This window comes from Thunnus albacares, chromosome 22 (genome assembly GCF_914725855.1).
Source record: "Thunnus albacares chromosome 22, fThuAlb1.1, whole genome shotgun sequence".
NCBI lineage: Eukaryota > Metazoa > Chordata > Actinopteri > Scombriformes > Scombridae > Thunnus > Thunnus albacares.
The window spans coordinates 27,168,964-27,196,937 of record NC_058127.1 but is presented as its reverse complement, the minus strand read 5'-3'; the positions used below and the strand labels follow the sequence as shown (position 1 = coordinate 27,196,937).

At 39.2% G+C, this 27,974-nt stretch overlaps 1 protein-coding gene across 2 annotated transcripts; it reads left to right on the top strand.

Annotated features, from left to right (window-relative positions):
• Positions 1-25,996, top strand: ap1s1 (adaptor related protein complex 1 subunit sigma 1). Of its 2 annotated transcripts, none has more exons than XM_044340951.1 (5): positions 1-181; positions 3,833-4,011; positions 11,304-11,412; positions 13,161-13,298; positions 20,066-25,996. In XM_044340951.1, the coding sequence occupies exons 1-5, from the start codon at positions 179-181 to the stop codon at positions 20,111-20,113; spliced, it is 477 nt and encodes a 158-aa protein (XP_044196886.1). In that variant the 5' UTR covers positions 1-178; the 3' UTR covers positions 20,114-25,996. The 2 variants fall into 2 exon arrangements, with proteins under 2 accessions (XP_044196886.1, XP_044196887.1); XM_044340952.1 differs by lacking the exon at positions 1-181 and adding an exon at positions 755-851.
• Positions 25,997-27,974: the final 1,978 nt, after the last annotated feature.

Here is a 27,974-nt window from a genome sequence, read left to right as displayed (position 1 = left end):
CGCATGCTCCGCAGGAGCCGGAACTGCTCAGGGAATGGGTCCAGTGTTTAGTAGTACAGCATCTGACACAGACATGGACTGTCAACGTTAGCTGCAGTGTACATATTTACGTTGGACCAGGCAGTTTAGAGGTAGAGTTCGTCTGTGACGTCGTGGTAGCTTAAAAAGAATCCGAAAAATGGTAAGTTACTCCGTCTCGTTCGCTAAAAAGGCAGCAGTTAGGTGCTAAGCTAAAGCTAGCAAGGTGTATGATATCAGGAAGTACCTACCTGCGGTACCTGCACCTGGCTTCTCTCAGCGTAGCCTGCAAGCTAACAGGCCGTAGAACAGCATACGGTGTGAAATAGCCCTGACTAACGTAACTGGCACATTTTGGGCTTTTAAATCAGCTTATAGTCGTGTTATGCTAGTTGTTTCACAATAACATTCGGTAATGTTAACATTTAGCATGACAGACTGTGATATTTGAAGGTCTGATTAGCTGCCGAGCTTCCTCATAGTTACTGAATTAAGCTTCAATTGTTTGTCAGTGTCAACAATAAAGGTGTCAGTGAGATGTTTCTGTCTGTCTGGCAGTCGACAGGATGTATACACAATGAGTAATTGATGATAAATGTTAAGTTATTAAGATAAAATGTATCATTTCTCTTGAGACACTGTTCTCACATTATTGGTACATTGTACACAACGCAGTTAAAACAAACTCATTTTTTCTTTGCACTAAACAGATGTGATTTCCAATAACCACTGGCAATACTCAAATATCCTCCATCCAAGTATACTGCTGCTGTAAAACAAACAGACACCACACTTTCTCTTTGTCATAGAGACCATAGAGAGAGCAGGCAGATGTAAGTAAAGACAACTAGTAGGTAGTGGTAGAATTGTGTTATGATTGTGTGCATTGTAGAGCCTTTAATAGAATTAGATGAATCCCACAGTCACTGCAGCATGTGTTGATTTTCCTGGTTGCATCAGGTTTGTGTAATACCTGTATGCTTCTTCTAGCTGTGGACAGGCATGTTTGTTCATGTGTGGAGAGAATATCACACCAAACTCCATTTAGATATCTGATGACAATAGATTAATCAATTAACATCCACTTCAGAACAGAACGCACAGCACCTACGTATCCCCAGCTTATGAAGTTCTAATGGCTAATGTGTAAGCATACCATTTCCTACTTACATACTCAGCAGACACAGAGTTAACATTGTCATCCCATTGCAGTCTTGTTTGTGACTAAATTACAAATGCAAGTACAATAATCACTGATCTTTTAGCTCTGTTTTGGTCTCCACCAACTCCTGAGGAAAAATACCTGTCTCTTTAGCTACTAAATACTCCACTATCTTAACCGGCTAGTCTCTAACTGTGTCTGTATGCTGTTTGGTGCTGAGCTGGTAGTGCACAGTGGCTGTAGAATTAAAGCAACAAGCTTATGAAATGTCTTTCTTTAACTTCAGAACTGTGGAGCTGTATTATAATATTGTTAGCTTACTTTAACTTCAGCACTGTGGACCTATATTATATTAGACCAGAGCTAGGTTTTAGCTGACACTAAAACTTGAACAACAGGCCACATTAAGTAGTTTTAAAGAGAATTTTGTGTGATGTTCTCTATAGTGCAGCATGTCTCCATTTAAGTGTTCTCCATGAGGGCTGAAACTCACTGAGGGTATTTGGATTGAAGTTGACTGATGAAGACATGTATGATTTAGTTAAAACTAACCTTGTTTGATAAAAGCAGAACCAGTATTTAAGCATAGCCTTGAAATGGGCAATATGTCACAATATGGATATAAATCATGATACATTAGATATGGAAAAGCATGTGAGAAATAGTTTATGGATAAAACATATGAACATGTTTTTTTTTTGTTTTTTTTTGTTTTTTTTTGAAAATCCAGTAAAATAAATACCTGACAAATAACGGTATGGTAAAGTATTCTGAATTCAAATAATAGATGAGTGTCCAGCACATGCAAATGCTGGTTGCTAATACAAAGAAAAGAGGTAAAAGTTATTGAAGGGGGTATAATTACCTATTCTCTCTCACAATAGCTCACAGTATAATGTACATTTCCACAGAACAAAGTCATTAAGTCATGCTCACGATGCTGCTGCTCTCTATTCCTCTAATACCAACATTTTAACACTGATGCTGTTTTATTTTTATAATTATCTTCAGTCACTTCCTTTTAGCCAATTTTTGATCGTTGTCAAGGTAAAGCTGTTAAGAAACTCAACATTCCTGCAGATGTTTCACATACCAGGAAGGGAGGCGTAATGCCCTTTAGAGCTACTGAAAGGCTTTTAATGTGAAATATCTGTGCAGGAAGTAGTGAATTTCATTGAAGCTAACTTAACTGTGAAAAAACAGTAGAAGAGACTGGAATTACATACTGAATGAAAATATATTTATGTTTCAGAGGAGAAGGTGTTCTCAGCAGAGTGTTGAGGATGTGATGGAATAAATGCTGTGGAAATGTACATTACACTGAATTTATCAAGACAACAAGTCAACATGGAAGAAGTGTTGAGTTTGCATTAACAGTAACAGGAGCAGATCAAAAACAAGGGGGCCTTCATACTAAAATATGAGAAATGAGAGGCTGGTCTTTAAATAAGACTGTTTCATATAAATACCCGGTCCTCTCTGCAGGTGAGGTAAGTAAAGGCCAGTCAGTGCTGAAGATTTTATGGTACTTCATCTCATTCATGTGAAATCATATAAAAATCCATTGTTGCCATGAATCAATGCTGCTGCTCAGCTAGTTTGTAACACTGCCCACAATTGCCTAATACAACTAGAGATAAATAGTATGGCAAAATCTTTATCTCACAGTATATGGTACCAGCCAAAACTTGGGACAGACCTGCTCATTTTTTCTTTATTTTTGCTATTTTCTACATTGTAGAACAACACTGAAGACATTGAAACTATGTTTGAAATGATGTTTCATATTTTAGATTCCTCAAAGTAGCCACCTTTTGCTTTGATGACAGCTTTGCACACTCTTGGCAATAGCTTAACCAGCTTCATGAGGTAGTCAGAAGTGTGAGACTTGTAACTATTTGAAATTCCTTTATTGGAGCAGTAAAACTGCATTTTCCCATGTTGCCAGATAATACATCAACATGAAAGCCGTCATTAAAGTATTTGGCTGACAATTTCTATATTTTTCTCATTGTCAATAAATCTCATGTGCAGAGCCAAACCAAGAATGAACTCATTGTATTCAAAGCCTGATATATCTTATTCCTCTGTGCTGTAGAGCTCTGTTGTTGTTCAAAAACGGTTAAAAACATGTCAACAAGCCACACTGTTGAAAGAACTTAAGTACAATGTCAAGAAGAAGTTGTGATATGTAGTACAACAAGCGAGTGAAGCTGTAAATGAAACCGCGTTCCCTCACATGATCAGTGGTGTCTGCCTTACACAGAACTACTCTCCTGAGACTGAAAATGTGATCACTGTTATTAGTCTTTGGAGCCGTTTCTAAACAAACTAACACAACCAAACTCTTGGTGATGAAGGAACATGTCACCTGGTGCAGTGTTGTGGCTGACTGACGTGTTTTTAATAGTTTTTGGACAACAGCAGAGGTCTATGGCAGAGTTATTTGATATATCAGTCTTTGGATACACATACAATTCTTGTTGGTAGGATAAATACATCGTTGGTTTTGGACTTTGAATTGGATTTGTTGACAAAAAGAAAAATACAGAATATGACCAGATTGTTTTTTTACTTTGACATTATTAATCAATACTTTCCTGTCCTTGTTCCTCTCTTTGCTTTTAATGTTTTCCATTCTTGTCTTTGCAGATGCGTTTCATGCTGCTGTTCAGCCGGCAGGGGAAGCTGCGGCTGCAGAAGTGGTACACAGCCACAGCTGAACGAGACAAGAAGAAGATGGTCAGGGAGCTGATGCAGATAGTGCTGGCCCGCAAACCAAAGATGTGCAGCTTCCTAGAATGGAGAGACCTCAAGATTGTGTATAAAAGGTAAAATGCTAAGTCATTAATTGTCACAGAAGTGTCTTTGTTAGTGATTCTTTGATCAATCGATTAATGGCTTTGGCTATAAAATGGTTAAAAAGCCCATAGTGCATTTCTCACAGGTGGTGTATTCAAATTGCTTGTTTGCAGTTCAAAACCCATAAATATTTAATTTTCATAATAAAAAAATATTTATAAAAATTATATGACGAAGAAGAGTATCAAATCCTCACACTGTAGAAGTTAGAACCAGTGAATGTTTGGCACTTCAGATTAAAAAATTTTGAAAATTGATGAATCATTTATTACAGTAGTCGCTGATAAATTTTCTGTCAATCGAGTAATCAGCTTAACCTTAGTTTCAGCTCTATTCATGACACCTGAATATGTGTGTGTTGGGGTTTAGACCAGCTGCAAAAAGGTAGAAAATCACTGTAAATGTTGGACTTTGGAAATTACAGTGCAGTCATTTAGTTTTAGAACACTTGGTTATTGTTGCACAAGCTGTGAGGAGTCATTTCATATTTTTGGCTTAAAGCAAAAATCAGAGAGAAGATCCGCACACTGCACTAGTAGCTCCCAGCAAATTTAATTGAGCAATGTTTTGATCTACCAGAGATCTTCGTCAGGCATTGTCAAATCACCATCACAGAGCAAGACAAACAATATGTAGGCACAGACGTATTCAGCAACTAGTACAGTGTGCAGATCTTTTTTCTGATTTTTGCCTCTATGTGATTTTTGAACAAGCACTCGTGAAAGTTTTTCGGATGTGCGTACTCTCACTCTTTTTGTCCTTGATATTTTTGGCTTAAACCATGAACCACATGGATATTCTATCAGCTGACATCCTCTCAGCTGACACTCTACACAATCTAAAACCAAACAGTCCTATTGGTTCTGCTTAAAGGTGGAAAAACGTCTGTTTAAATACTATGGTAGCCACTGTAACCATAGCAACATGTTCTAGGCAATAGCTATTAAACAGATTTATTTACTCATTTATTTATTAGTAGATGGATATTTTGGGCATGTCAGGTTTTATTGAATAGCAAACAGTATAGACAAATGGATATGACATGCAACAGGTCAGCTGGAATTGAACTGAGGATGTTGTGGTTATGTGGTATGTGGTATGTGGCTTAAGCATTTATTTATTGGTATTATTTTCTACCAGGAACTGGCAGCATTATTTGCAGCACTACTGCATGTTTAAATCTTTATACTATTGTCATAGAACATATTTCTTCCCCTAAAACAAAGACCAGGGCCTTGTTTCCCAAACACACCTTAATGATGATTAATTCACAAGTGACTTCTACACACTCGTAGGAGGCTGAGAGCATCTTAAGAAGCTCCAGAACTTACTGGTGGAACCGAAAATAATATTTGTATTCATTTTAAAGTCCATAATTATATCATGAACACTTATGGTCTTTGTTAAGTGATGTTGATATCAAATGAGAATTAATGTGTAAAAAAGATAAAGTAACACAAATTACTTCAACAATTAATTTACACAATCTAGTTTGTGTCATCACTGTCGTCTTCTTCTTCTCTCTTCATTTATTCATTTCTTCTGGCTAAAATACCACTTTCCTGATGGAATATTTTCCACCTCTGGATCTTCTTTTCTTTCTATTTCTGGTGTGTATGTTGTTTGCTCACGCTTACATACAGCAAGTCTAACACAGAAATGATATTCATGAAACTTATAAGAACAGCCACTGATTCATTTTCAGCTGAATATGATCTTCAGAGTAACTTCTTCCTCAGGCAGCAGCTAAATCAAATAAAGTAAGTGACTAATAACAGCGATCATGTTTTCAGTCTCTGCAGAGTAGTTCTGTGTAATGTAGAGGCCACTGCACATGTGCTGGAATGTGGTTCCATTTACAGAGGTTTACAGTGATACACAAAATGACACTGTGGAGACAAGTCCAATATTTTTGTATTACAATTACTTATGATGATAACCTACTGGAAAACACTTTCTTAACATCAGCAGTCCTGTTGAGAGAGTCTGTTTATACCTGTAGTTCAGTTCAGTTGATCCAGACAAAAGAAATTAATGATCATCTTTGTCTTTAAGATCTGGTCTGCTTTATGTTCACATTGTCTTTGACTAATGAAGTATGACACTAGTCATGAAGTCACATGGACCGACAGGTAACTTATTTATTGGACAGTTTTTATGAAGTCATCCTGCATCATCAGCACTACATGGATCCACAAGGGGAAATCAAATTATGATGACTGACAGCAGGTCATGCTGCACTTTACTGAACCCTATGTGTATATTTAGCTTTTCTTTCACAAGCCCTGATATTTGCTCTCCAATGTAGCTCACCTGTGATTATGAGAAATATATTATTCATGGCTGCTGCCCAGTTACACTACAGGCCAGTCACCTAAATGGTCCACACTAAAGTCCGTTAACAGCCAACATGTCAAGTTTCAGGTTTTACCTCATCTGTGTAAAACATCAGATTTCCACACTGCATATAAAAATGGTGCATCCTGGTCATAGTGATGAAATCCTAGTGCACTGTAGAGCAGGGGTTTTCAACCTTTTGTAACATAAGGCCCACTTTTGATTGATTTGATTGAAAAAAAATTTCCAAAGACCACCTTCCCAAATGAATGAGAAAAAAAACATAACATGACTTGAAACAGAGAAAAAATAAACTGTAAGCTGTAATAAGCTGTAAATATGTGTTATGCCACTGTCAGCTGTAATGGCCAAAATAAATACTCTGCTTACCTTCAGTGAGACACTTGTGCTTACCTCTGGGAAATAATGAGATCAAGCTGTGGTGGAATGGGTGAGAGGCTGACAGGTAGAGTAGCATTCAAAGTTGCTTTCAATTTGTTCCTTGGCTTTGATTTTGTGACAGTCACAATGGTGAAAGGCAATGGAAATTTGATTGCCTGTTTTGACAGAGAGGGATATTGACTGGCAGCCAGTATCCAGAGTGAAGCAAGGTCAACTTGTGTGAACTGAAGCTTCAGGCTGCTGTTAGCTGATAGTTCCATTAGTTCATTTTCCAACACAGTGGACAGACCCATGTCTTCTGAAGCAAGATCAACAGAGAAACTTAGGTAGCTAGCTAACAGTGGCAAAACACATTTGTCTCTACCTGATGATGTGTCGTGGTTGGCGTGGTGATATTCAAACGGAGCTGGTTATTGAAATTTTGCATTTTAATTTGACGTTTTTATTTACGGGAATTCTTGAGCACATTAAGATATAAAAATAACTGCTTTGTAAATTACCAAAAGAAAATTTAATCTAACCATTTGGCAGTACCAGTGTCTCTGCGGCCAACTAGATGGCGCTCTGAGGCCCAGCTGTGGGCTGTGGCCCACTGGTTGCGAATGACTGCTGTAGAGTACCTGTCCTGTGTGGCTGCTGTCAGCAATAGAGGAGGTTGTACCAACATCTGACTCAGTGTCTAACGTTAAGTTAGTTTAGTTTCGTTTATTTGCACAGAGGTTACAATAAAATATTCCACTTTTAAAAAGTTATATTGATTTTGCAGGAGAGGAAAGAAGCCCATACAAAGTCCCCCCTTTAATTTCAAAGTCATTAAAAACATACGGGGTCATAAAAACAATACAACATCAAATAGACAAAAAACATGTATAGCAGAAAAAATGATCAGACAGAAATTTGAACACTTTAAATGTACAAGAGATGTAATACATACCCAGGCACATAAAATTCTATTCAATTCAATTCAATTTTCAATTCAGTTTTATTTTTATAGCACCAAATCATAACAAAAGTCATCTCAGGGCACTTTTCACACAGAGCAGGTCTAGACTGAACTCTTTAATTTAGAGAGACCCAACAATTCCCCCACGAGCAAGCATTTGGTGACAGTGGCAAGCAAAAACTCCCCTTTTAACGGGAAGAAACCTCACGCAGAACCGGGCTCTAGGTGGGTGGCCATCTTTTAGATAAAAGATATATTTTTAAATGTTTTTAGAAAGTTATTAAAGAAGATGACAACTTCAAAGTTGTACTTGGTGAATAAGTAGTTAAACTGACTTCACTAGCATACAACACTGGAGCTGAGAGTGTTGGAGCAGCTAACTTAAACGAGTTGCACTTCATTGCATCTCTCTGCCCTCCATTTCCATCATCCATCTCTGTTGCTACCCACTGTGCTTGTTAATGCTGGGATAGAAGACTTCATACTTTTCATCTCAAAGGAAGCTTCAGTTTTAATGTCAGGCTGGAAATCCCTAGCGAAGTCAAATATACCTGTATTTTGATTTTGATTTTAGCACCTTATCTGTTTTTTTTGTTTGTTTGTTTGTTTGTTTTGATTTGAAATCGGTCAAGGATTGATTCCCAGGTAGCAATTAAAAAGTCTTACATTTGACTTCAGTAAAGCAGCAGTGTCTCTGATTTTAGTGTGTGCACTCTTTACTTTAGTTCACCTCCCACAGACCAATGAAAGTTCTTGTCTGTTTGTATGTAGGCTGAGCTGCATTAGATTTTAGGTGGGTGGACAGGGTGAGACCCAGCATTCCACTCTCATTGATTTAACTGCACACACACACACGCACACACACACACACACACATATACATACACATACATACAGATGCCACAGTGTGTGAACAGAATGCAGAGGTGGACAAATAAAACAAAGGAGAACCTATCAGCCTGTGCCTGTGTGTTGGCAGGTGGGTGGGTGATGAGTCAAGCACAGAGGGATTTCCTGCAGAGAAGATGGACCGAGGGAATACTGCACTTGTAAAAAGAGCTCTGCTGCTCATCACAAATCTCCTGTTAACCCTTTAAGCCTGGCATTTTAGATTTGTTTTAATAGAATATGGCAAATGTGGAACTTGTCAAGTTATAAGATATTAGACTTATTCTCAAAGAAAATCTCAGATCATACAACCCTGATATGATCTAGGCATGAACTAAACTTAGCACAAAAAGTAAGGAAATTTGTGTTTGGTAGATTATTTCTTTGTTGTAACAATGCTTTTTGCAATAAATCATGTTCTGTTGGAAAGCCTGTTTATTTCCCTTTTAAATGGTGCCACATTTGTAAGGAACATGCGTTTGTGGGATGAGCAGCAGTGCCAGGCTGTTGTGGCTGTGTATGGTTCTTCCACATGCTACGGAGGCTCCTGTTTGTTAAATGAATTAATTGCTAAATTGCCAATATGTCTTGTTTCTTCAAACTTCAATCATCCAATCCACCAAACAAGAGTCAATGGCAGAATAATCTGTTTGGCATTGGCAGAGAAGATTTGGCATATTTTTCATGGACGCAACCGACATACTCAGCTCTGCTGCTCATCCCATAAATGCATGTTCCTTATAAATGTGGCACCATTTAAAAGGGAAATAAACAGGCTTTCCAACGGTATAAGATTTATTGTCAAGAAGCATTGTTACAACAAAGAAATAATCTACCAAACACAAATTTCCTTACTAATTGTTTTAAGTTTATATAGCTGTCCTCTTGTAGTTCAAACATGCAACACCCTCCACGCAGGTCTTTACAATAATAAAACCAGTTACTTCAGTTATTATAAAATGCAGGTAAAGTTGAAGGTTGCATGCTGTAGGTTTTAGCCATGCTAGTAGTTTGGTCAGTCGCTCCACTACTTTGGTCCAGACTGAAATATCTCATTGGCTGTTGGATGGATTGCCATGAAATTTGGCACAGACATTCATGATCCCCACAGGATGATGTGACACCAAAGTACTCTCAAGGTACTTTATGATCTAAGAGGTAACAGTGACATTGGTGAAGTCTTAGTCTTGGTACTATTAGATTTGAATGCAGGATTTGATACCATTGACCATAACATTTTAATTAAAAGGCTTGAGAAGTGGGTAGGAATTTCTGTCTCAGTACTTGACTGGTTCGCCTCCTATCAAATGGACGACGGAAATTTTCTGTGTCTCTCTGGAACTTCATCTGAATGTCGACATTGTATGCCTCAGACTAAGTATTAAATACTTAGTCTAAGTATCCCCCTTTCCACAATTGTACTATTATAATTGTATTATAAATACATCCTGCCTCTTAGCCACATGATACATGAAAACAGCATATGCAACCATCATTATGCTGATGACACAAAGTTATACCTGTCCCTGTCCCCTGGAGACTTGTGAAATCACTGGTTGAAAGCATCAAAGACATACACACCTGGATGTCCCCCAACTTCCTCCATCTTAACCATGATTGATGCTAAGCTTCTGCAGCAAGAAGTATGTTCTCTGCTAGTCTCTTTTTCCCTAAAGAGTACTGTACAGGTTAAAAATCTGGGTGTCATCATTCGCTTAGACCTAACATTCTAGAGCCATGTCACCAACATCACAAAAACTAAATTTTATCAGTTAAAGAACATATCCAAGAGGATTCTTGTCTCAGGCAGATACAGAATAACAACTACATACATTTATTCATATCTTGTCGGTTGGACTATTTCAATACCCTCCTCACTGGTCTACCTAGAAAGACTGTGGACAGACGACAGCTCATCTAAAACGCTGATGCCAGAATCTTAACCAGAAAGAGCAAATTTGACCACATCATACTTGTTTCACAATTGACTGCAAAATTTTACTCCTGGTCCATAAAGCTCTAAACGGCCCTGCTCCACAGTACCTCTCTGGCCTACTCATTCAATATAAACCAATCAGAACTCTTAGGTCCTCTGGCTCAGGCTTTCTAGTTGTTTCAAGAGTTAGAACAAAAAAATCATCATCCATTGTTAATATAGAAATATCAATTAGTGCAGGTTTAACACATGATGTAGCACAACCTCACTGTTGTCGGACAACTGTCTAAACATGTTTAGTTTACAGGGAGGTTAAGTGAAAAGACAAAATGTCAATTGACAGTGCAAAAAGCAAGCTAGAAGCTAGGAAGCAATGGCAGAATTCTTGGAGCAACTCAATGTCACTATATTATAAACCATTGTGCAGTATTTTGGTGGCTGATAGCATATCCATATCAGATAGATAGATAAATACTTTATTTATCCCAAAGAGAAATTAAAATGCAAATCATGGAAATATTACTCAATCAAGCCAACACAGACATTTTTATTTTTTTTAACACAGGGCTGTGTTCAGTCTAATGCCTGGTAAGGGTCAAAGGCATTAATGTATGGAGGAATATCTTATGAAAACAGATGTTACAGTGAAGTGCAAATCCATCCCCATTGACTTTGACCATTTATTCCTTTTGAGGTTTTACAGTGTTTCTCTCTTTTATGATTGTGATTTTGTGTGTGTGTGTGTATTCATGCAGGTATGCCAGCCTGTATTTTTGTTGTGCAATTGAAGAGCAGGACAATGAGCTGATCACACTGGAAGTCATTCACCGCTTTGTAGAGCTGCTGGATAAATACTTTGGCAGTGTAAGTCTTAGATCTCTAAAGCTCTCTCTGAATATTTTACCTAGATTTTCTCTGCTGTACAAAGCATTATGTGTGTTTACATGTACTCAGGCAACCAGGTTACAGTCCGCTATCTCCAGTAATCAGATTTTTTTAACTATCATTTAAATGAGGAACCTGGTTTCTGTAATCGGGGCAGGATATTAGAAAAGAGGAAAAGCATTACATCATCACATTTGAGATGTTGAAAACAGCAATCTTTCGGCAATACTTAAAAAAAGATGAATCGATTATATTATGTTATCATACAGTGGAAACTGCTTATAGTGATCACGGTTACAATGATCAACCGCTTATATGGATCAAAAAGCTGGGGACAGAATCATCCCTATACAAATGCTGTTTAAATAATTTTCTTATAGTAATCAAGTAGTCCGCTTACAGTATTCATTTTGTGCCATGATACACATATGATATGTACTTAGCAGCTGCGGCACTATTATCAGGCGCTGTGGCCTACTTCCACAGGTTTGTGCTGAGGTGTGGGGTGGGGGTGCGGTATTTGTAACCGTCATGAAACAATCAGAAAATAAAGTATTATTCCTCTCATTCACCGGTTTTCTCACTACCACCGCTCACTCTCCTCGTCCACTCTTTAGCTCACTCGACCACTGCTTCTGTCTCTCTCGCTCTCTCTCACTCTCTCTATTCTCTCGTCTTTTTTAAAATGAGTCAGGAAGCTGTCAGCAAAGCCTAACTTTACTTTTAACTTTATCAAAGAGAAATGTCCTCCCCTCTTCTTAATAATGTTTTTGTGTCCCCTCATGGCAGGGTTGTACAGCGGGTTTCATTTCTCCAAAAGTTGATTCTGATTAAACTTTCTTACTGCAGGCCCCTGTGGCCCCCACCCCCGCCGCCTAAACACACGACCCCTCTGCTTCAGGCTGGTTACCTGGTGCTGCACATTGACATCATGACGGGAAAAAGAAAGTCATTTTCTCTCGATGAAAAGCATAGTCTCCTTGAAGCTTATGACAAACTGCCAAAATCGAGCCAACGAGATGCAGCAGCAAAACAACAAGCGTTTGAAACTACTATATTTTGAAACGGTCAATAAAATTCAGTAAATAGTGAAGCTGCACATTGCATTGCTTTATATTCATGTAATAAATATGCAAATATCAATTAAATGGTAATCTGCATGAGTAATTTAGAAAAAGAAAAAAAATCGGTTATAATAATCGTCCACTTATAGCAATCAATTTCACCCAGACAGACGTGATCACAACAAGCATTTTCCACTGTATTGTAATAGTTCCAGGTAAATTTAATTTTTTTCAGCTCTGAACACAAAGTAGCCTATAAAAGTATAAACAAGTGGGCTTCCACCACCAGCATTTAGATATTTGTTAAATTCAAACACTTTTCGTGCCTTTCTCTCTCACTGCGCTGTCAGTCTGCTCCCACACAAACTGTTAGCAACACGCTGTATATCCATGACTTGTAGCTACAGCAGTTAGTTTACTCTTTCTCCAATGAGACATTAAATTTTGCAGTTAATCTGCGGTTCACATGCATACCGAACTGTGGGGGGGGGCGATCCATTGGGATCACAGATCAGCTACGTTCCGTTACACCACTAGTTAATATCAGTAAGCCATGCTTCTAAATTCAGGTTGTGGGTGGGGAGAAATCTGGTTACTGATCTGCTGCTTGTGCATGTGGATTTACAGAAACTATACCTTGATGATTGGTATTTGTTTGTACAGGTGTGTGAGCTGGACATCATCTTCAACTTTGAGAAGGCCTACTTCATTCTGGATGAGTTCCTGATGGGAGGGGAGATCCAGGACACATCTAAGAAGAGCGTCCTCAAAGCCATTGAACAAGCTGACCTACTGCAGGAGGTAACCTCACCCACTATCTCTGTTTCTGTTCTTTTTCTTTGCCTGGTTGTTGGTTATCAGGAGATTAGAGTTAAAGGGAAACCTCAGTATTTTTCAACCTGGACCCTATTCTGCCATCATTTTGTGTCCAGTATTGAGCAAGAGCGCTTCAGCCAGTAGCCACAAACCGGGCTAAAATGTAATCTGACGGGGCAATAGTGCTAATCAGCTAAATATTCGCCCATGACTTTGAAAATCTTTTAGATAACACAAACTTTTTGGTACTCCAACACAACAAACTCCTCCCAGCACTGCTCTCTCCAGCTTTATCATGGCTCAATATTTAGCTGATTTCGACAACAAGTCAGCTCTTGCGATTTCAGAATGAGACTTCTCATTGAGCAAGACTTGGTGAGACATGCAACAAACAAACCGGATTAAGCAAAAGGTTAAGAAAAAAGTTTTATTTCTCTGTATGGTCCTTAACATAATGTTGTCAGACACTTACAATAACAATCTGTTCCTGTCAGTGGCAAAAACAAGCACTTTTAGTGGATGGACATTGACGCTTGTTATGCGGCTGCCAGCTGAAGCACTCTCACTCAATATTGGACCAATTTCAAAAACTGTTGTCCCCATTAGTCACTTATACACAAAATGATAAATGAAAAATAGGGTCCAGGTTGAAAAATACTGAAGTGACATGGTAAGAGCTGGATAGCAGAACTGAAGTTTTTATTTTTTCCCTGACATTTCTCTTATGAACCACAAAGTGAACATATGATGTGATCAATCTATCAATCGTCACCCTCTGAGCTGTATCAGAGAGATCATGATTATTAATTTAGTTAGCAAATGCCTCACGCTTTCTTCCTCGAGGTTAACATTTTATAGAAATCCCTCTGACCTTGGTAAGGACACTCTTTGTTTCAGTAATTTTCTCATTTGCTGTAATACATGGTGGGAAGCCCTGACAGTAGAAATGTGGATCTGATCTACTATTTAAGACAAATACCAAATAAAAATAATAGCAGGGCCCCTGAATCATTTTGTTTCCACCACAGAAACCAGAGTTTTACATAGTTTCCCGGTGCCAAAAAAGTCCCTGCTTTCAGAGGTGGTGCTTTCTGATCTGGTGGAGTTTGTAGTGCTGAATGTCATTGAATGGTCAAACCCAAACATAGGCTGCTACAACTTGTGTACAGCTTTAATCATCCAGTTACTAGTGGTTAATGTGTCAATATAACTGGTAATATTACAACAGGGAAGACATTTCTTGTCATTTTTATTTGATTAGATTATGAATCTATTCAGACTTTTAGCTTTCAATACTTGGTAGTTTTCAATATTTGGTGTTACAAACACATCTTGGTTGGTGTCAAAAAGCATTGAGGTTTAGTACTAGCACTAGTTGCTCAGTTGACTGACCCATGAGTTTGAGAGCAGTCTTATCTGTGGTCTGCCATAAATTAGATTATATGCATTTTTCTTTCAGCATTGCTGAATATTTTGGCGGGCTGCATAATGCTATAATTAGGGCTACAACTAATGATAATTTTCATTTTCGATTGATCTGTCAATTATTTTCTTGATTAATTTATTAGTTGTTTGGTCCATATACTGTCAGAACATGGTGAAAAATGTCAATCACTTTCCCAAAGTCCAAGATGATGTCCTCAAGTGTCTTGTTCTGTCCACAGCTCAAACTACTCAGTTTACAGGGTTTGTACCAGGGCTGGAAATCCATGAAAACACTTGAATATTAATGTGGTATTTTCAAAGTTTGAAATGTTTTTGGATTTTGAATAAAGTGCTTGAAAGTGCTTGAAATTGCAATTGCATTACTTTCATAGCCAATTGCTGGATCAGTGACACATTTCTTTTAAATTTGTCTCCCTTTTGTAGAATGCCGTCACTAAACATAATTTTGGTTGTTTATAGCATAGTAATACACAACAACATACATACATACAACACACACAACCATACAAAAAAAAAAAATCCCCCTCTCACCCCCCTCCCATGGGGGGTGGTGATGTGTCTTCCTCAAGCTCGGGTCCCTTGGGCCTGGGAGTTTCAGGGTTCTACACAGTATCTTAGCTGTTCCTAGGACTGCGCTCTTTTGAACAGAGACCTCAGATGTCGTACCTGGAATCTGCTGGAGCCACTCTCCCAATTTGTGGGTCACAGCCCCCAGTGCTCCGATTACCACTGGCACCACTGTTGCCTTTACTCCCCACATCTTTTCTAGCCTCTCTTTCAGCCCTTGGTATTTTTCGAGCTTCTCATGTTCCTTCTCCCTGATGTTGCTGTCGCTTGGGAATGCTACATCTATCACCACTGCCTTCTTCTGTCATTTGTCGATCAACATGTAGGGGCTTGTCCCTCCATGATGGTTCCTCCTCTGCATCATCAGGTTTCTGCTGCCTGAGGTATTCACTTAGCTGCTCATCTTTGGGGGCCATCTTCCTGATGTATTCCTGGATCTTGGTTGTTTCATCCTGGATAGTGGCTCTGACGCTCACCAGTCCTTGGCCTCCCTCATTCGGCTTAGTGTACAGTCTCAGGGTGCTGGACTTGGGATGAAACCCTCCATTCATTGTGAGGAGCTTCCTTGTCTTGATATCAGTAGCCTCTATCTCCTCCTTTGGCCAGCTTATTATATCAGCGGGGTATCTGATGACTGGCAGGGCGTACATGTTGATGGCTTATATCTTGTTCTTCCCATTCAGCAGACTTTTCAGGACCTGCCTTACTCTGTGTAGGTATTTGGCTGTGGCTGACTTCCTTACGGCTTCCTCATGGTTCCCATTTGCCTGCGGGATCCCAAGGTATTTGTAGCTGTCCTGAACATCTGCAACGCTGCCTTCTTGTCGTTCAACCCCCTTGGTTCTGATCACCTCCCTTTGATACCATCCGACCACACTTATCTAGTCTGAATGACATTCCAGTGTCGTTATTGTTGATCCTGGTGATGTGAATCAGTGAGTCGATGTCTCGCTCATTCTAGTGCAATTGGCTTTGAGTTGGAATTTGAGTCATTTTCCACAGCCCCATTGAGTTCTTGATGAAGGCTATTGTGTCCTGTTGATGTTGTATGTTTCCAAGCATTCCAGTATCCATGTGTGTGGCATGAGGGTCTCCGGCAGGTCTCAGACTGCTTCTCTAATTTGGGCCTGTCTTATATGCTACTTTTGTCTAATTGACGTCCAGATCTACATTTCCCAGTTATCTAGATCGACATTTTCTGGTTATTTATCTCCTGCAGTAAATAACTATTTGGATCATTAACTCGGATCACTTTTTGGACCCCGGTATGGATCAGGCCAAAGTTTCCCTTCATTCGATTTGGGACGCCATTCAGCGGACCACATCTGACATAAAGACTCATTTTGACTCTAAAATTGAGACCATCCAAACGAGTCTCTCTAACATTCAAGGATCTTTATCCACCTTGTGTGATCAAGTCTCTGAGCTTGAACATAGGGTGAGTGCTTATGAGGATAACGTTGATGACCTGATGAAACTTAAACAATCACTTGAAAAAGAAAATGCCTACCTGAAGGAGAAAGTTGATGATGCAGACAACAGAAGTAGGTCATCTAATCTTCGCTTCATTAATGTGCCCGAACAAAGTGAGGGAAGAGACATGATCGCCTTTGTGAACCAGCTGATTCCACTACTGCTTTGCAAGGAGAATTCCCCCATGGTCCCAGTCATCGAAAGGGCTCATCGCCCTCCCACCTTCAGCTCCTGCACTAGATCTGCTCCCAGACCCATCCTGGTTAAGTTCTTACATTTTCACATTACATTACTGTCCACACTTTGACCCTACGATCCAACTGCCTAGGCAGAATCTGGACTCATCACTGAACATAACGTTGCTCCACATGTTCAGGTTCCAGTGCATGTGTTGCTGAAACCAGCGCAAATGGGCCTGATGGTAAAGAGTAGGCCTCCTGGCAGCCCTATGAGACTGGAGATTGGCTGCGTGCAATCTGTTCCAGATTGTCGGGGTAGAGAGCCGTCAGCCATATCGTCCTGCAAACCTTGACTGCAAATCTGTAGAAGACAGCCTACGGTACCTAAGTGCTGACAGGGTGAGGAAACTGTCTTCTTGGGGTGTCGTCTTCTTGGGATGCCCACTTTGCGGCCTGTCTCTGACATCCCCCGTTATATGGAACTTGGCCTTCACTTTGGAGATGGTACTAGGGCTCTCTCCAAATAATGCTGCAACTTGGTTTTGCGGAACACCAGCTTTAAGTTGTCCAATCGCACAGGCCCTATCCAGATCAGTCAAACGTGGAATGCTACTGACCACTGTAGCAGGGCCCATGCTCACAGGTGCTTCCAATCAGGTGCCAATCAGTCACCTGATTAGCAGCACCTGGGGGAGTCAATAGCAAGAGCAAAATAAGCTTTCTGGCATTGGCAGAGAAGATTTGGCAAATTTTTCATGGACGCAACCCACATAGTCAGCTCTGCTGCTCATCCCACAAATGCATGTTCCTTTCAAATGTGGCACCATTTAAAAGGGAAAAAAAACAGGCTTTCCAACGGTATAAGATTTATTGCCAAGAAGCATTGTTACAACAAAGAAATAATCTACCAAGCACAAATTTCCTTACTTTTTGTGCTAAGTTTATTAATTCTTTTCACTGCTTCAGGACCTCTTTATTCTGTCATCTTAAAACAACCTGTTCATGCTTTTAATTTGTGTGTATTTGCAATTAGAAGATGAATTGTTTCAAGTGCTCTTGGTACTGATGAAACTGATCTGATTTTACGGGTCATTTTTCATTTCTTGTATCTAGCTTCTTGTACAACTGCTGAAGGTGGGGGGTGTGGGTGGCAGATGATGAGAGAGCTGTCTGTATCTGTGTATTTGTAGTCTATGTTTGTTATATAACGTTGTCATTGTAAGTATGTGTTATATTCTGTATTTTGTGTGTTTTAGGACCCCCTTGAAAATGAGATGCTACATCTCAAGGGGCTATCCTATTAATAAATTCAACTAAATATACATATCTATATATCATCCAAAACATTAAAACCACTTGCCTAATATTGTGTAGGTCCCCCTCGTGCCATCAAAACACCTCTGACCCATCAAGGCATGGACTCCACAAGACATCTGAAGGTGTCCTTTGGTATCTGACACCAAGACATTAGCAGCAGGTCCTTGAAGTCCTGTAAGTTGCGAGGTGGAGCCTCCGTGGATCGGACTTCTTTTTCCAACACATTCCACAGATGCTCGATGGATTGAGATCTGGGGAATGTGGAGGCCAAGGCAACAACTTGAACTCTTTATCATGTTCCTCAAACCATTCCTGAACAGTTTTTGCAGTTTGGCAGGGTGCATTATCCTGCTGAAAAAGGCCACTGCCATCAGGGAGTACCAGTGCCATGAAGGGCTGTACTTGGTCTGCAACAATGTTTTGGTAGGCGGTACATGTCGAAGTAACGTCCATATGAATGCCAGCACACAGGGTTTAACATTGCCCAGAGCATTACACTGCGTCCGCCAGCTTGCTTTCTTCCCATAGTGCATTCTGGTGCCATCTCTTCCCCAGGTAAATGATGCACAGGCAACTGGCCGTCCACATGATGTAAAAGAAAATGTGATTCATCAGACGAGGCCACCTTCTTCCATTGCTCTATGGTCCAGTTCTGATGCTCACTTGCCCATTGTAGGCGCTGTTGGCGGTGGACAGGTGTCAGCATGGGCCCTCTGACTGTTCTGCGGCTACATAGCCCTATACGCAGCAAGCTGCAATGCACTGTGTGTTCTGACACCTGTTTATCATACCCAGTATTAACGTTTTCAGCAATTTCAGCTACAGTAGCTCTTCTGTGGGATCGGACCAGACGGGCGAGCCTTCGTCCCCCACGTGCATCAGTGTGCCTTGGGCAACTATGACCCTGTCACTGGTTCACCAGCTATCTTTCCTTAGACCACTTTTGGTAGTGACTGGCCACTGCATACTGGGAATACCCCACAATATGTGCTGTTTTGGAGATGCTCTGACCCAGTCATCTGGTCTCACAATTTGACCCTTGTCAAAGTTGCTTAGATCCTTATGCTGGCCCATTTTTCCTGCTTCCAACATGTCAACTTCAAGAACAAACTGTTCACTTGCTGCCTAATATATTCACTTCATCTGTCAGTGGTTTAAATGTTTTGGCTGATCAGTATATTTACAGTGGGATCTAAAAGTCTAAATGGGAAAGTGGTCTCAGACATTTTGGACCCTGCTATGTATGTATTAAAGATATAGTGCTAAATGCACACACACACACACACACACATACATACATACATACACACGCACACACACACATATATGTATATATGTGTGTATATATATAATTTGCTTGAAAAGTGCTTGAATTTGATTTAAGAAAAGGTGTAGGAGCCCTGAGTGTCATAGAGGACTAAAGAAATTAGAAAATATTTACATTTGAGAATCTGGAACCAGAGAATTTGGAAATTTTCCTCTTAAAAATGACTCAAAACAATTAATCAATTATCAAAATAGTTGTCGATTAATTTAATAGTTGGCAACTAATCGATTCATCCTTGCAGCTGTAGCCATAATGTAATGTGACAGAACAAGGCCTGAGTCTGCTCGCTACGTCTTAGAGCTGGTAGCTAATGAAATATTCATATACACATATCTTTTTTATTGTATTCATTAACTGGTGTTCTTTGTACTTATTGTGATTAATTAGTGAACGTTAAAGACTGTAACTGAGTCTTCCAATCTCTGTGTCTGTTTTCTTCACAGGAAGACGAGTCACCCAGGAGTGTGTTGGAGGAGATGGGCTTGGCGTAGTACACAGCACCGTTGTGAGAGACTATAGATACTAAGGCAGAGGGCTGGATGAGTGGGGGCGGGATGGAATCTGGGAATGAACATGCTTGGACTGACAGCACTGGTTCTGTGTATCTGTGGGCTCTGGGGACTGATAAACAGTGTTTAACTGAGGAAGAGACTCAGTTAGGACTGGAAGATCCTTGTGTGTGTCTGTGTGTGTGTGTGTGTGTGTGTGTGTGTGTGTGTGTGATCTGTGTGTGGATGCAGGAGGGTTCAGAATTTTAAATGGGTGAGATGGAGTCCAGTTTGCTTATAAGAGTTAAGATAATAACCCACCATGGATACTGGCTTTAGAGCCATACTGAGGCAGGTCTGTAGTTTCGCTGATGCTTTGATACAAATAGCACACTGTTTCATGGAGTTTGGTCAGATACTCAGTGTGGGCTTAAGAGTAGGTTGGGGATTTTGGGAATAGAAAAAGAGAGAGAAAAAAAACTGGGAATCACTTAAAGGATGAGTCTGGTGTTATTATATATTTTCTTATTGTAAACAATTCTCTTGAAGAGACCAAATCCAACAATGTGTTAGTCCATCTCTCAGTACTTCTGACTTCCCTACCCTGTGTGTCGCTCTCAGTCCCAAGCACATTGGTTCCTACTGAAGATGTAAATCTTAAAAAATAGCTCACAAATATATAGTTTTGTATTTAAAAAAAACAGCTGGTCACTGTAGTTTTTAACAAATGTTACTCAAACAGGAGGAAGTAGTGCATTTCAAGGGGACTGTTTTCAGCGGCGGATGAATCCACATTTGTTGCTTCACAGCACAGAGAAATAAGATATATCAGGCTTTGGATACACACACAGTACTTGTTATTGTTGGTTTTGGACTTTGAATTGTTGACAAAACAAAAACTACTGGATATCACCAGACTTATTTAAAGAAAAAAATTCAATGTTTTTGCAGTCTTGCTTTTGTAGTGTTCGCCATTATTCCTATTGATTATGGAAGCAATAATATACCAGAGAATGAGTGTTCCACCAGTGTGTTGTCATCAATATCAGGACACCTCGTAGAGCTATTATCCCACTTGGATTATTACCTGTCACCACTGCAAAAAAACCCAAAACAAAACAAAAAACTGTGTTCAAATAGTCATCCAATTTAAGTCATGATTAGTTCTGTTTAACTGATGGTTGCATTGCATGAAGCTTTGGTGTTATTGCTATGGTTACCTGCAGTTTAATATACAGATGCAGGGTTTCCCACAGAAAAGCTGTTAGGTCTGGTGACGAGTATCTTTTGACAGGGGTCGGTGGCCCGTTGCAGACATGGCAACATTAAGGTAGGCCCCGTCTGTACCTTTCACAAATGTAGAGTGGTGGTTAAAGTGTTGATGAGTTTTCCTCAAATAGTTCTAACAGACACTCACCAACCATTAAGAAACATGCACTTTCTGTGGCCATGGTGCAGCTTCACTGCTGGTGTCGGTGGATGCAACCACTCTGTTAGATACAGTCTATGTCAAACAGAACCAGACAGGTTGTAAACGAATCCCCAATTTAACCATATTATATCAACTGGATTCTGAATAGAAATCAACTGAAACATACAGTGTAGTAGTCATCTATAATGTAACTAGGGATGCACCGATCTGACTTTTTCAGTCCTGATACCTGGGCTTTTGGTATTGGCTGATACCATGTACCAATCGATGACCAGTGTTTAATTAATAAGCTGTATACCTCACTGTGTGGAGAAGACTGGGATCATTCTTTTATATGTAAGGCAATATCAAGCTTGACAAAAACGTTGCTTTCTTAACTTTGTAAAACAAACTGTAACAAATAAATACATAGATATAAATTTACTGAATTGTTATTTATTAAAATAATGGTATCCAATACCAAATCGATCCATTATCACGGATACCCAATCCAGCTATTTGAGTCAGTATCAGACCTGTATCTGATATCAGTGCATCGTTATTGGTGCATCTCTAGTTGTAACACTGCATGTTCATGTCTATGTACTATCTCTGTACTCTAAAAGATCTAATGGATGTTAACAACAGGCAGGCTGGGTAATTTACTTTCACTTCCAGTGAAGTCATTTAAGCACATGATGGCTTGAATGGCCTGTGTTGTTGCTTTGTGCATCACATTATAAAGCCGGGTTGAGTCAGCATGATCCCAAGATCTCAGCAGTGAAGATACAAGTGTCGTCATAACTAATAGGATTTGAGGGCCACAATTACGACATCTTCCTTTCTTTTCTGGCCTCACTCTCTAGTTGTTCTAGTATATAATCCAGAGATGGCATCAGAAACACCCGTCACTATATTGCAATTTATTGAACAATTGATGCTTCAAGATTTTATGTTGACTTTTTTCATACAGGCAGAGTTGTACCTTTTGAAATTCATTCCCGTATCTGTGATTGGTCCATCTTGCCCAATACAGTGGGCCTAGGCTGTTAAACTGCAGAATGGATTGAGAATAATGAACTGAAGACATTTGAGATTTGCATCACAACCTAAAATAGCTTGTTCCAATATGAGCCATTCATATGCACCATAGATTGACTGATGTACTAACAAGATTGAAATGTCGAGTCTATCTTATGCAATTTAACAAAGTGCAACTGAGAATCACATCCCACTTAGTTTACCTCCAGAAAGCAGGAAGCTAACGCTGAGATAGAGTGACTGACACTACATGTTAGGACTGGACTCAAGTTCAAGGCAATTAGAAATAAATAATAGACAAGTACATCCTATGGTCAGACATAATTTTATGAATTTTTATCCTTTGAATGTCTGGTTGTTACTGATGTTGCTGATCTAATCTGATCTGTGTGAAATGCCATCAAGGGCAGGAAGGTAAAATGGCAGATATAGATGCTCTTCCTTTAGTAGATGAAATGACATTTAAGTTAAACAAAGTGCATTCTTTAAACAGTAGTATGCCTGCAATCAGTTTTGAATGTATTTCTTAGGGGTGTAACAGTTCACCAAAGTCATGGTTTGTCCATACCTCATGTTTTAGGTCAGGGTTTGGTTTGTTTCCCAGTTTCTATTTCAACTTGATTTAGTTTAGACTGGCATGTAAATTGCTGGAAACGTATGCAAATGCACAAAGATCTTATGTTTATTCTCACACATGTGCAACTTTTGCTCAGCACCTGTACGAGGCCCATGCAGGCCCTATACAAAGCTGACAATGTAGAGTGAACATGTGCACTGTTACACCCCTGGTATTTAGTCTAAAGTTAGTGTGTGTTGTGTTGTGTTCTTATATAATGTATTACATGTTTACTTCATAAGCTGTGGACAGGGATGATTATATTAGCTTTACTATCAAACTTCCTTCGCAGTCACTTTTAAGGTATGTACAAAAACTCATCATTCATCACATGTAGTGAACCAGATTTTCCCTTGGATTAACTATTCGGGAAAATAAATGATTGTACAGTGTCTGCAAGCAGTCTTATCCATGTTCCTTCATGGCAAGATGAGGTTTTAAAAAGCCAAAATGCTTCAGGAACCACTTAGTTTCAGCAAATGTTCACTTTCTTCAAATAAATACATTGAAATAATTATTTTCATAAAATCAGAACTGATTATTACAATATCATGTCATCAGTGCTTTCACAAAATGTATCAATCACTCATTTCACACAGCTGAAACAGATCTTTTCATTTAAAATAATTTCTTTTAGGCTGAATTACAATATTAAGACAACCAGGATTCCAGATACATTGTTTTGTTAGCAGTTGCTTACAAAGGTCTTGTTACATTTTCCAGTCCTATGTAAACCTACAGAGGAAAACCTTTCTTGTACTGCCTCAAAGTAAATGCTTGTCTTTCATTATACAGGATTATCATTTCTACAGTGTTCTATCGGGAATTCTGAATCTCTGAACCTCCATCTAATTTCTTATAGGAAATTACTTTTCTTTCTTTGAATGCTTTCATCACATTCCTAGATCACAGCCTTTCAAATGTATGAAAGACAGGGGTGTGGTGGTTGGTAGTAGATGTGGATGAAGGAAAGTTGGATGGCAGTGGTTACAGGAGGAATTTGGTTTTAGCTTGACTGCTTTCCTTCTTTTCTGGGTCTTGCTATCGTGCTCAAAGAGTTGCTGCAGTGCAATTAAAGAATGATGTGGACTGTCAAAGATGTGATCAGTTCAAGTGAAAAATGTTTAGATGTTCAGATTATGCTTGAAGTTTGTACACTGTGTGAGCAGCTTGATTCTGGTTGGTGATGGGTCTCTATTTAGTTTTGTTTTAAATATTCTTTTTTTAATGCTCCAATATTGCTTTTAACTACAACAAGAAACAGACAACAGCTCATGACAGACCATCCACCCACCAGCCAAGTTTGTCACACACCTCATGTGACCTCCTGAACATGTTATTGGTATATTTGTACAGAGAACTTTTAAGTGAATATCGAATTGTCATTGCAACACTATGTTCTTTTAGAGGGCACATCCTCATGACCCTTGAGTAAGTGTACTTCTTGGAGAAACTAAGAAAGTGTAGAGGTCTTAGTTGGGAACAGGCTGCAGTACATTCATGCTGAACTTTTCTAAGGAGGTGCAAATGGCACTGCAGAGTCAGTTCTGCTGAATGTCTGTTCTCTGTACACATAAATCCTTTTGTTTTCCTCTGTATGAGACACCTGCTGAACTCTAAATGTTAGTACATGTTCCAGGAGTAAGGGCTCATCGTGTGATCTGATTGTTTTCTAATATGCCAGAGATAGAATGATGCATTGTATCGCTGTGTAAGAGGGACAAATGCGAAAAAAGGAGCACACAGGGAAGAGAAGCTGAAAATGTGTTGCAGTACAATCTGCTGGAAACTGCTGCAAAACAAAGACACCAGCTTGTCGGTTGTTTCCGGACCAGCATCGGAGACGAATCATTTCAATTCTGAGATGGCAGTATGTTTAATAATTTGAGAAAAATGTTACAAATCTTTGTCAATTCTTGAATTCCATCATAAATCTCAAAATTCAGTCTAATCTCAGAATTTTAATGTATTTTTTCCTTTATCCCTGTAACCCTCAATATTCTTCAAATGAACTAGTTGGAGCAATGTGACAGATGTGCATCGTGTTTCTAGTTGTTTTGAATGGCCACTCATTAGAAAGCAGGGTATCATAACCTCCCCCTCTCTGCATCACACTGCCTCCCCCAAGAATTTGGTGTCTGTGTCATGACTTTGTAGTTCTGACGGGATAACAACACTCATTTTTGGACAGTCTCACCTCGAAGACATTCACAGGGTTGCACACAGTTGTATGCGTACTTTGACACCTCAGCACACCTGTCCAAATGCTGCTTAAAGTTGGTGTGATTGTCAGAAATTCTGTTTTGGCCACAATCCAACAAGCACTTCATTTGAAACATACTGAAAGGGCAATCCTCCTCACATTCTTCATATTTGAGGGGCTTCCTGTGGTTGTATCATTAACCCTGACCTCTGCTGCCCCTTTTTCTCATTCAAAGGGACATTCTTCTAACGTGGATAACTTTTAATAGTGTGTTAAATAACGTTTTTTTTTCTTCTCCACTGGGTGAGATTTTATTTAATACCCAGTTTCAACTTTGTCTTTAGTCAATCAGCTCATCATATGTTTTGACTTAATCAATTTGGTGATTGTCATAAATTAATTAATATAAAAGAGAATGAAGATTTTGATTTTAAATCTCTCTGTTTGAGGAAGAAAATTTGAGACAGTGTATTGTTGAGTGAGCTGTAAAGGGGCCCTAGCGTAGAAAAGCAGAAGCTCTTTGAATCTGTGTAATGGTCTACAGGCAAAGGCTAAAGGGACTTGGTGTGTGAATGTAATTTTATAAAGAAATAAAACATTTTAAGCAAAATCAAATGGTGTGTTCCTGATGTTTTGTGATAGTCTGGCTCTGTCTTTTTCACACAAGCACAAAGTGTTGAAATCAGAAATTATTGCAGATGAAAATACAGAGCTTGGAAAAATATATTCCAAAGTCATGATGTATAAAAGGTATGTTCTAAAACACCAGTTCTCTTCAAATAATTCCCAAATGATTTAGTTTTAACACAGAAATGAATGGAAACAGTATACATATTTATGTCCAAAACATTAAAACATAACCAAAATGAATGGGGTAGAGTCGCATTCTAGATTATTAAAAACAAATAAGATATGGAAGCATTTCTAAAGATAACCAGAGATTTCCAGACTGTCCTCCTGAAAAAAATGACAGCATCAGTTATATTTTGAAAATGCCCAAAACGACTAAACGACGACCTAAATGACTCTTTCAAGGAGTGAAGGAGGAAGAAGCCTGAGATTACTTGACTGCTGTTCATTTATCCCACCAACAGTCAAATTTGGATTCTTTTTAATCGCAGCCTTTTAACCCTGACCAAGTAGTTTTTGTGCCTGAACCTAATGATCCACAGTCTCTCATATACTGAACATCAAAGGTTAGACAAAATCTAGTGGATGCAATGGCTCAAGGCACCTGTAACCACACCCAGCAGTGATGTCATGGTGTACTGACAAAAACCCTGGAGTACAGTTGCACATCACTGAAGCAACATAAGAAATTGAATCTGAATCTGTTAAGTTGCTCTGTAAATGTCATTTTTCAATGTTGTGTACTATAAACAAAATTCCATCTCATCCATTTTTCCACCACTGTGCCTGAAGAAGAAGTGTTTCAAAATACACTTTCATAAGTTCTGCATTTGGAATTTTACTTAGGAAAAAGAGAAATCTGAAGACCTGAACGCAGCACTCATACCACATTCTGTCCTCCAATGACTCCCAACTGGACCTCTCAGCATTTAACCTTTATTTCAACCTTTCATGCCTCCGTTTATTTTCATTTCACAGTGGCCTCTTCCACCTGTTCTCTCACCACACCCTCCTTAAAAACACAGTGTACCATCTTCATTGTTCCTAGACACTAAAAGCTGTGTGTAATGAGTGGGCAGCCTGAACTTTGAGGTGATTCACTACTGTTGATTCCTGATTGAGAGTGCAGATGATGACCTGCAAGTGGTGCTGCATCTGCAGGTTTTTCACCACCAACCAAGGCTCTTGTTTCTATTTAAAAAGACAGAAAATGTTATTTCAAGTCTTCACAACCAAACAAACGTGGCAAATGAACAACAAATCATTTAGAAACCTGTTCAAGTTATTACAGAGATGGTGCCCTCTGTTTTTGCTCAAAGATGGTCTCTGGTGTCAGATGTGAATGTTCATGATCTTTCTCCAGTTGTCCACTGACTCCTGGTCAATGATACTTTTACCTCTTCCCAGTGGATGCTGTGAGTGATTTTGGTCTGGTGTTCACAGACTGCTGGGACCAGATGTATTTGATATCATTTTTATAATGTGCTTTGTATGAGAAAGAATCAAGGGCTGTTTTATCCTTGTCTCCAGATCACAAATAATAACTCTTGCAGTGCTCATTTTTACACCACCTTTTCACCAATCAAGTGAAAGCGCTTTTCTTTATTAGTTTAGTTTAATATTTGATTTGTTCATCTGTTCAACATCTTAACTTAGGATCCACATTAGTTGATTAATACATTTGCTTTATTTACTTTTCAGTCAAGTATTTGTTTCATTGGTTTCCTGTTTGCTTTGATTTCTAATCATTGTTTTGTCCACTTCCTGGTTGAGGATGGTGCTCTCATGAATGCACACACATGAATGCAACTTTCTCTAACAGGTGTTGGCAATATGGACTGCATGTGGACAATATGTTTTCCTTGCAGCCCTAGCAAAATTAACTCTAGCCTGAATAGCATACTGTGGAGTTATTGTACATTTTAAAGCATCAATGGAAAAGTCAATGTTACCATCATTGTAA

Coding starts and splice junctions, on each gene's coding strand:
- ap1s1 (XM_044340951.1), top strand. Junction 11,413..13,160: donor TGGATAAATACTTTGGCAGT/GTAAGTCTTAGA, acceptor TTGTTTGTACAG/GTGTGTGAGCTGGACATCAT. Junction 13,299..20,065: donor AAGCTGACCTACTGCAGGAG/GTAACCTCACCC, acceptor TTTTCTTCACAG/GAAGACGAGTCACCCAGGAG.